Source organism: Hylobates moloch, unplaced genomic scaffold (genome assembly GCF_009828535.3).
Source record: "Hylobates moloch isolate HMO894 unplaced genomic scaffold, HMol_V3 SCAFFOLD_20, whole genome shotgun sequence".
Taxonomy (NCBI): domain Eukaryota; kingdom Metazoa; phylum Chordata; class Mammalia; order Primates; family Hylobatidae; genus Hylobates; species Hylobates moloch.
The window spans coordinates 6,869,142-6,878,731 of NW_026652295.1; the positions used below are offsets into that span (position 1 = coordinate 6,869,142).

General features: G+C 50.2%; 1 protein-coding gene across 3 annotated transcripts in view; it reads left to right on the forward strand.

The window, feature by feature from the left end:
• RREB1 (ras responsive element binding protein 1) overlaps positions 1–6,458 on the forward strand; it is a 141,971-nt gene extending 135,513 nt beyond the window's left edge. For all 3 annotated transcript variants that reach the window (XM_058432340.1, XM_032141078.2, XM_032141079.2), the window contains 2 exons: positions 3,785–4,582; positions 5,884–6,458. In XM_058432340.1, the coding sequence (XP_058288323.1) occupies positions 3,785–4,582; positions 5,884–6,341 (1,256 nt within the window). In that variant the 3' untranslated portion in view covers positions 6,342–6,458. The remainder of the gene's footprint in view (positions 1–3,784; positions 4,583–5,883) is intronic.
• The last annotated feature ends 3,132 nt before the right edge of the window (positions 6,459–9,590 follow it).

A 9,590-nucleotide genomic window follows, 5' to 3' on the forward strand; every position in this document is an offset into this window, starting at 1 on the left:
TGAAGTTTAAAAAGTGAGGCTTTGAAGGAAGACCACTTAAAAAAAGGGAAAAAAAAAAAAAATAAATGACCAAGGAGGTCCTTGAGGGGTTTTCTAGGCTTATATGTCTAGGTGGCATTTTCTTAAAATTCCTACACATGTTTTATAATGTAGGTCTGACTTTTTTTCAGTGTCATAAAGTCCCCCAAAAGAATGCTAAAAATGCCACAGTGGGGGCAGTTCTCCCTTAAAGGTCCATTTTAAACTTTCAAATTTCAACTGAAATGCTTCATTCACTGTCCTGGACAGAGAGAGGCACCCTGGCCCCCTCTGCCCTTGAGGGATGTGCCCTTGGTCCTTCTTCCAATGATGCCCCGTCTTTGTGTTCGTAGGCACCTATATAGGGCTGTTTTTAATTCGTATAAACATGAAAGTGTTTAAACTCTCCCTTCATGTGGCCACCTTTACCAGCCCAGAAGTCCCACGTGTCAGCATGGACTGCACCTCAGGAAACCCTCTCAATCCTCAAATGCTTTGGGTAGAGTGCAGACACAGCGGCTTCCCCTGCAAAGGCACCCCTGCCAGGTCAGATAATTACTTAGGTTGGTAGTCTGTCACATCGGTTGAGGCACATTTAATTTTTAGGAAGCAATAGATCTTTAATTGTTGAGCTGACTAGGGCGTCTCCACTGTCCTGTAGGAGGAGCTGCGGGTTTATTATCTACCAGGATTCCTTCTGCTTCCTCTAGCAGTTTTCTTAGTTGTTGAACAACACAAACCAAGGGACTGATGGGGAGAGGGAAGAACTGCATATTTTTAAGGTAACATTGCTTATAAAAAGTCATGAGCTCAGCTACCTGCATTTGGGAGTCTGGGTGTTGAGAGCGGGGATTTATACAGCACCTGGCCTTATAAGTTGACTATTCATGATAGGTGAAGAGGTGAAGTTTTTTGTTCATCAGAATCACTAATGAAAATCAGTTGTTTAGAATGTGAAGGGCACAGCCTACACTGCTAAAACACTCCCCCTAGTGGGAGTTTGGTAGAATACAACCAAGCCCCCTGTGTCCAGAGGGAGTTGGCCTTTCATTGTACTCTGGGTGATCTCTCTCCATTATCCGTGCAAAGGAAGGGCCTGAGAGCAGGAACAATTTGATCTTATATTTCTTTGGGTTTTGTTTCAAAATTTATTTTACTTTTTTTAAAGCTCTATCATGTTAAATATGTTCTGTGCAGTTAAAATAATGCATGTTCTTTGCTGAAAAAAAAAATAATGGAAGTGTAGTCTAGGATATACTGGGGACAAAGGGGAAGTAACCAGAGATTAAACCTTCTTTTAAAAATTACCGGTCGGACGTGGTGGCGCATGCCTGTAATCCTAGCCCTTTTAGAGGCTGAGGAGGGTGGATCACCTGAGGTCAGGAGTTCTGAGACCAGCCTGGCCAACATGGTGAAACTCTGTCTCCACTAAAAATACAAAAATTAGCTGGGCATGGTGGCTCACACCTGTAATCCCAGCTACTTGGGAGTCTGAGGCAGGAGAATCGCCTGAACTTAGGAGGCAGAGGTTACAGTGAGCTGAGACTGCACCACTGCACTCTAGCCCAGGTGACAGAGCAAGACTCCATCTCAAAAAAAAAAAAAAAAATTACTTAACAAAGGCCAGCCACAGTTGCTTATGCCTATAACGTCAGCACTTTGGGAGGCCAAGGCAGGAGGACCCCTTGAGCCCAGGAGTTCAAGACCAGCCTGGGCAACATAGGGAGACCCTGACTCTAGGGAGGGAAATTACCCACAAAGCCAGCAAACAAATTGAGCATTTTGTATTTTTATTGTAGAGTTTATACCAATATCCATTCTATAGATGCGCTCTGTTGAAATGATTCAAGAAAACGAACATCTCGTTTTTCCTTGGAACGTGGCCCAGACATTGGTGTGCATATCCCAGGACTCATATTCTTTAAGCTTTTGGATAATTTTGCAAAATCATTTCTTCTTTAAAATTTTATATTCACACCATAATATTTCCTTCTGAAACCTCTTGAGATACCCAAACAGTGGCTGCCAAAAAGTGCAGTCAGTGTAAAGCTAATGAAATGAAATGATGTAAGTAGCCACGTTATGCAGATGGCTGTGTGTAAAGCCTAAAGCCCCAAGCAGGTGTGAACAGCAGGTACTGTCTCCTCAGACCTCAGGACGGGGCAGGACCAGCTCCTTACCCCAGCCCTCCTGACCGCCTTGATGGCAAATAATCAAGCATGTGACACTGAGGAGGAGTGATGGATGCAGGTTGACATTGTAGTTACACCTGATCACGTCGAGTGAGAATCCAGGTGAGGTGCGTGAATCTTCTGGCTCAAGGACTGCAATCACATCTGGTCTATTGAGGGAGGGGCATCTTCGTACTTGTGCCATAAAACAATGACTTTCATCCACCTAATTATCAGAGGAACTTCTGAATCCCTGCAGTAATAAATCAGACAGTGGCCGGGCACGGTGGCTCGCGCCTGTAATCCCAGCACTTTGGGAGGCTGAGGTGGGTAGATCGCCTGAGGTCAGGAGTTCGAGACCAGCCTGGCGAACATGATGAAACCCCGTCTCTACTAAAAATAAAAAAATTAGCTGGGCATGGTGGTGGGCGCCTGTAATCCCAGCTCTCGGGAGGCTGAGGCAGGAGAATTGCTTGAACCTGGGAGGTGGAGGTTGCAGTGAGTGGAGATCACACCATTGCACTCCAGCCTGGGCGACAAGGCGAAACTCTGTCTTGAAAAAATAATAATAAAAAATAAATCAGACATAGGATCTGCAGCTAAATAATAGGTCCCACCAGCTTCCAATGTACTGTCGTAGTGCATAATTTTAAGAAGTTATTAAGTCCTCTTTCAACCTTAGTAAAGAGAAGGCCTTTTGACACTGTTTGATGTGAATATTGCAACTGTGCCACCCCTTAAAAGGACTGTTGAAAACTGATAGGCTTTCCACATACAGTTTTACTGGGTGGAATGGACAGATAGGAACAAATCAAGAGGCAGGAAGTCAGGGTAGGTGAGATGCCTGGAACCCAGAACCCCTTGTCTTCACAGGCACCCACAGCCTTTCACAGTCTGCTCCCCTCACTGTGTGCTGTTGCCAAGCCTGGCATCAAGGGTGTCCTTCCTTTGAAAGATTTCCACCACCCCTGGGAGGCTAACAGCCAGGAAGCCTACAAGCTTGCCTGTGCCCCCTTGGGTCTCCGCAGCCTCCACCTGGAGATGAGCGTCAGGCAAGAGTGTGCATACCATACACAGAGAATGCAGGCTTGGGGTCGTTTCCTGTGAAACTCATCAAGACCATGCTTTGGAGGATTAGGGGTAGGGGTGGTCCTGTGTATGTTGCATGTTTGTATGGTCTCTTTGCACTGGAAAAATAACTATAACTCAAGCTTCCTCAACTTCCCTAGCGCTGCGAGTCTCTGGAATGCACCCCTCTCCTATCTCGCAGCCCCTGTCTGCCCTGCCTGAGTCACTCATACCTTCCTGGGGGCGGGGGCAGTGGAAGCCAGGGGTTCAGGGGCACAGCGGCACAGCCAGCCCTGGGAACACACCTGAGGTGATGTGGAGGCTGCTTTTGCCTTTCTTACGTCCCCAGGGTCATCTTGGTCCTCCTGGGGGATGTAACAGGTGGTGAGGATTTGGGCCGAAAGAAGTCCTCGCTGGTTTGGGGTTCAGGCTGCTGGCATGGGTCTAGCCCATTCCCGGCGACATCCCTGGCATGGGCGTAGCTGGTGGTGCCCCTCTGAGCCCTCCCCGCTGTGCTTGCCCCACAGACAGTCAGTCGGATGCGGAGACTGCAGCCGCCGCGGGCGAAGTGCTAGACCTCACCTCACGGGACAGAGAGCAGCTGTCGGAGGGCGCCACTGAGCTCCGCCAGGTCGCAGGGGATGCCCCTGTGGAGCAGGCCAGGGCGGAAACGGCCTCGACGGTGCACCGGGAAGAGCACGGCCCTGGGGAGAGCCAGGAGCCGGAGGAAGAGCATGGCACTGAGGAGAGCGCCGGGGACGCCGACGGCGCGGAAGAGGACGCGTCGAGCAACCAGAGCCTGGACCTGGACTTCGCCACCAAGCTCATGGACTTCAAGCTGGCCGAGGGCGAGGGCGAGGCAGGCGCCGGGGGCGCGGCCTCGCAGGAGCCGAAGTTCGCCTGCGACACCTGTGGGAAGAGCTTCAAGTTCCTGGGCACCCTGAGCCGCCACCGGAAGGCGCACGGCCACCAGGAGCCCAAGGATGAGAAGGCAGATGGCGCCAGCACTGCAGAGGAGGGGCCCCAGCCCGCCGCCGAACAGGACGAGAAGCCCCCCGAGACCCCGGCGGGGGTGGTGGAGTCGGCGCCGGGTGCCGGGGAGGCCCCGGTGGAAAACCCCGCGGAGGAGACTGAGGTCCCCTCCGACGGGGAGAGCGCGGCCGAGAAAAGGTCCTCGGAGAAGAGCGACGATGACAAGAAACCAAAGACAGACTCCCCCAAAAGCGTGGCCAGCAAGGCAGACAAGAGGAAGAAGGTCTGCAGCGTGTGCAACAAGCGGTTCTGGTCGCTGCAGGACCTGACCCGGCACATGCGCTCCCACACAGGTAACCAGGGCAGGCCAGGTCCCCGGCCCAACAAGAGGAGGCGAATTGGGCACCTCTCCTAGGAGCTCCCCTGAAGCGGCGCCGGAGGCCACCGAGAGAACGTTTGCTTACTTGCTTACGTTGCCGGTGTGCCCGTTAAGCCCATGAACTAGGAGTTTTAAGGAGTTGCACTCTTAGCCCTCGAAGACGGTGCAGGCCTCCTACAGCCAGGCAGGAGAGGGTCCTTGGCCGTTGTGTTTTTGAGAACGCTGTGGTCCGCCTCTTAGCTCTGCTGCCTCCGTCTCCCCGTCTGTAAAGTGGGGGTGACAGCTGCCCTGTTTCATAGAGGTATCTAGGAGAGGGTGCTTGTGCTGGGCATTTGGGCCACTTAGTCCTGTCTAGTCCTGTGGCCCGGACGACAGGCACTGCCCCAGGCCGCTGTGGGGCAGGCACCCTGGGTGATCCATTAGGGTCAGGGGGGCCTTTTCCTTTCTTAGCCGTGCAGCCCGGCTGAGGTGACTGGGGCAGGACCCTTAGCCACTGCCCTTCACACTGTTCCTAGAGTTCACCCACCACCTACAGGGTGGAGGCTGCAGACCCCAGAGCAGGGACGCTTGCTTTGACACAAAGACCTGATTATGCTCATGGAGTCCAGAGGTACATCCTTCTTCCTTCCAGAATAACCTGCCCCTCCTCTCAGCCGCTGCTTCCCTCCCTGTCAACAGCTGCAGCCCGCAATGAACACATGTGCCCCGGCCCAGTGCAGGTGGCTCTGCCCTGCGCTTGCCCGTGTGAAGGGTCAGGGTCCTTGGCTCTCAGAAGAGGCATATTCTTGGGCTCCCAACAAGCATGGTGGGCCTTGCCCCGGGCCTGGCGTGTGAGCCATCAAGAAAGCCCCCGCTGCACCACATCGTAATGCAGAGGGTACCTGGTGCCCCTGACCTAGGTGCTACTGTCCATGCAGATCCCTGAGAGGGTCCACTCCTGTCCCCCTCTAGATTCCTTCCCAGGCTCTGGTTGAGGCCAGTCTGCACATCTCCTGAGGCTTCTGCTTCTGGGACCTGGGTTTTCTGGATCAGTATGTAGAGTGCCTGGGCTGAGAGAGGAAGGAGAGGAAAGGTCTCAAACTGACAGCTTGAACCAGCAAAGGGAGCTTGTCCGTCCTCAGTTTGCCGGTTCAAGGAAGAGGCCTCTGGCTGAGTAGGAAGGAGTCCTGGCCCCCCCGCACATAGCCTGGGGGCCTCATTCTTCCTGTGCAGAGCAGGGTGCGGTGGGTACTGGTGCCTTTTGGTTAATGGAAATTCTTTCTTCTGTTGTTCCAGGGGAAAGGCCATACAAATGTCAGACCTGCGAGCGAACCTTCACCTTGAAGCACAGTCTGGTTCGCCACCAGCGGATCCACCAGAAAGCCAGGCATGCCAAACACCACGGGAAGGACAGCGACAAGGAAGAACGGGGTGAGGAGGACAGCGAGAACGAGTCCACCCACAGCGGCAACAACCCCGTCTCAGAGAACGAGGCTGAGCTGGCTCCCAACACCAGCAACCACATGGCCGTCACCCGGAGCCGGAAGGAGGGCTTGGCCAGTGCCACCAAGGACTCCAGCCACAGGGAGGAGAAGGTCACGGCAGGGCGGCCGTCTGAGCCTGGCCAGGGTGACCTTAACCCAGAGAGCCCGGCAGCCCTGGGGCAGGACCTGCTGGAGCCACGCAGCAAGAGGCTTGCCCACCCAACCCTGGCCACAGCTGATGGCGCCTCCCAGCTCCTGGGGATGGAGTGACAGCCTCCGTCCCCCTCAGCACAGACAAAAGCCAGCAGAGCAAAGTGTCTATACTTCATGGGGTTTCCTCAGTGCCCTTTGGCTGTTGGGGAGTAAGAGAGAGAGAGAGAGAGAGTGCGAGAGACAAGCAGGAGCGTGGCTGCTCGCTCAGTGCCATAGCCTCACCGCAGCCTGCGCGGGAGGCCACAGCCCGTGCCGATTCCAGTGCCTTAACTACTTACCGGATCCCTCCATGTTATCGTGGGCGTTGTATTTTTCCAAAATGACTTCTTAAACAAAACAAATATTGTAATGAATTGTCTGGAGAGGAGCTCTTCATTTGAGCATTAACGTTATTGTGTATTGGTGTGTGTGAGCTTGTTCTTGTGAATCTGTGATAGCACCGTTTGTTCTGTGAGCTGGAAACAGAAGGAAAAAACATACCCTTGGGTACCCATAGCCAATAACTGGAAGAAAATGATGTGAATTTCATGTAAATGACCAGAGGAAAGATGGATAAGATGATAATTTCTTAAATAGACATTTTCCTTTTTTCTGTGTGCTTCATGGTGGAGCTGTCATCTGGTCCTTGGTATTACAGGATGTGGTTGATGAAGGTTTCCAATATGATTTCAAGCCAAAACCAGGAAAGATTCTAGCTTCAGCCTCATGTCCGTTTCTACTCTGTCAGCATTAGACATGGTCACTGTTCAAGTTTCAAGACATCCATTCTTAACTATAGAGAAGAGTTACTGCCCTGGCGTCTTAACCTATGGAAAACATGCATGGGTAGCATATATTTGATTGCCTCCTCTTCCTTTTCAGTATATGTATTATTAATATTATTATTATTATTATTATTAGCTCATCAGTTTGCTGTTCTCTGCAGTGAGCAGAATCAAATGGGCAATATTTGTCCTGGGAGACCTGTGCCACACCCAGGTCCCCGTGTTAACGTGTGCCTGCGGCTGTGGTTGGCACCCTTGGGTGGTAGCTCTTCTACTGTAATGAGACAAGCCTTTCTTCTGTCACTGCAGAATTTAGCAGGGGCCGTGAGCAGTCTTCCCAAGCATGGCCCAGGAGCAGCTCAGAGAGGGTGGAGTGAGGATGCATGCATCCAGGGAACAGGCATCAAGAAGCCAGGGCCGTGCCTGGAGCACTGCAGAGATGACTTTGGAGAAAGCAAAGCAGTGACCCAGTGACCAGGCACGTTACTCTTGAGCGAGGTATTCCCAGTCTTCCTGCTAAGCCTAATCCAAGCCTTACCCAGCTGTGCTACTGTCATTTGCAAAGCGAGGAAATACTACTACTGGTAATAAAACTACACATGCAAGATGTCAGATGAGAAATAGGTTTATATTTACCTTCCTGCGATGTGGGGTTGGTGCTTGAAGATAAATGTGCTGTTTCTAGTTTCTTAAATAGTCCAAACTCCTGGGTGCAAAAAGGCAGGATTATTTTTACCCATGAGCATCCTATGCAGGCAATAGACTTCCCACTGTCCCCACGTGCAGGGAGGAGAATGTACCCCACTGCACCTGAGCTCCTGGTCCCTCAGCCAAGACCTCAGGGGCCCCCAGCCAGCCTGCTGCTGGGGACCCCTGTGCTTGCTGCAGTGTGTGGAGCCTCTTGCCTTCCCCTGGAGAGGCACCCCTGTACCCCAACTTCCTTCCCCTGGCCTTTTCTGGCCCCAGTGCTCCTCCTTTACGTAGACTTGTTCGCACAGAAACATGCACGCCCCCTTTTCTCCGCCACTTCACCAGTTTCTGAAATCCAACCTCCCAGGCTTCAAAGGAAGATAGACATTCTTGACATAATGAAAAGTGATATCTTCGCATACGAAAGGAAAAAAGGTTGAGGTATATATGATTTTTAACTGTATTAGGGATGTATGAACCAGTTTAAAAACGAGGTTTTATTTACTGTAGAGATGAATGCAAATCAGAACCAATGTTCCCTTGGTCTACTTAGTTAAAACCAGTTCATACATCCCTTAGGTTTTTTTTTTATTATTATTATTACAACTGTTATTTTTGTTGTTATTATTATTTGGGGTTTCTTGTGTTTTTTCTTTGCGACTCTCCACACTAAACTTGCAATATTGTGGGGAGAAGCTGTGACTAAACTCTACGCTGCGGTGAGATGTAGCAGTAATCAGCTCCCAGCGACGTGTGTAGCCGGGGCTGCCGCTCGCAATAATCACTATTGATTTAAAGCTTTACTTAGCCTTGATCTGTACCCTCGTAGTCAGTAAGGTCTTGCCACATTTTATTAGTGAGGTGGAGAAACGTATTATTTGTTTGTTATTTTTGCCCTTCCCCCACCCCCAATATTAAACTGTGAAATTTGTGATTTGTTTAAACTCTGGGTGAATCATAGCTTAGTTTGCATGTCCAGCTAATTTGTTTCTATACGTTTTGTTTGATTCTCTTTCTCCTTCTCTCAGGGCTTTTACAAAAAAAAAAAATATATATATATATGGATCTTCTGAAAAGTTTTTTGAGGTGCAAGTTTTTTCTCGTTTTTTTTTTTTTCTCATTGATTAATGGACATGATGCTGAGATTCAATCACTACATGAAACACCTGGCTGTGAAAACAAAACAACCCAGAGAGCTGTTTTCCAAGCAGCGCTGGGGAAGCTACATAACAGTCGGATGCCAGTTTCGGGAAGATTCACCATACGTTCTGACCCTCTGTTCGTCTCTTTCCTCTTTCTTCAAGAAGGAAGTTGATCCCAGTGATTTCAGCCCATGCATTAAACAGGAAACAATAATAAATTTGTAGAATTCATATTTTTCTAAAGGGAACTTAAAAACTGCTGCTACATGTTATGTACAAAACTGGTTTATGCCACATGAACAGAATCACAAGTTTAGTTTTGGTACTTTTTGTTCCTCTTTGTATTCAGTTGTATAGAACTTCCAAATTCAGAATGAGAAGAAAGCTGTTCTGTATCAAACCATCTAAGCAATAAATGTTATATTTTAAAAGCGGCAGATTGCCGGTCACGTGACTGTCCTGTGATTTGTTGTGATCCCATCCCCAAACCCACAGCCCACTTGGGGCAGGTCCCAGGTGTGCAGTACCACTGGGGGGAGTCACAGGTGCCCAGAAAAGCTCTTGTCACCCAGGCAGCATTTTTATTTGCGCTGGAGGCTGGGGCAGTGACTCTTGCCTATAATCCCAGCACTTTGGGAAGTCAAGGCAGGAGATTCACTTGAAACCAGAAGTTCAAGACCAGCCTGGGCAAAATAGTGAGACCCCTATGT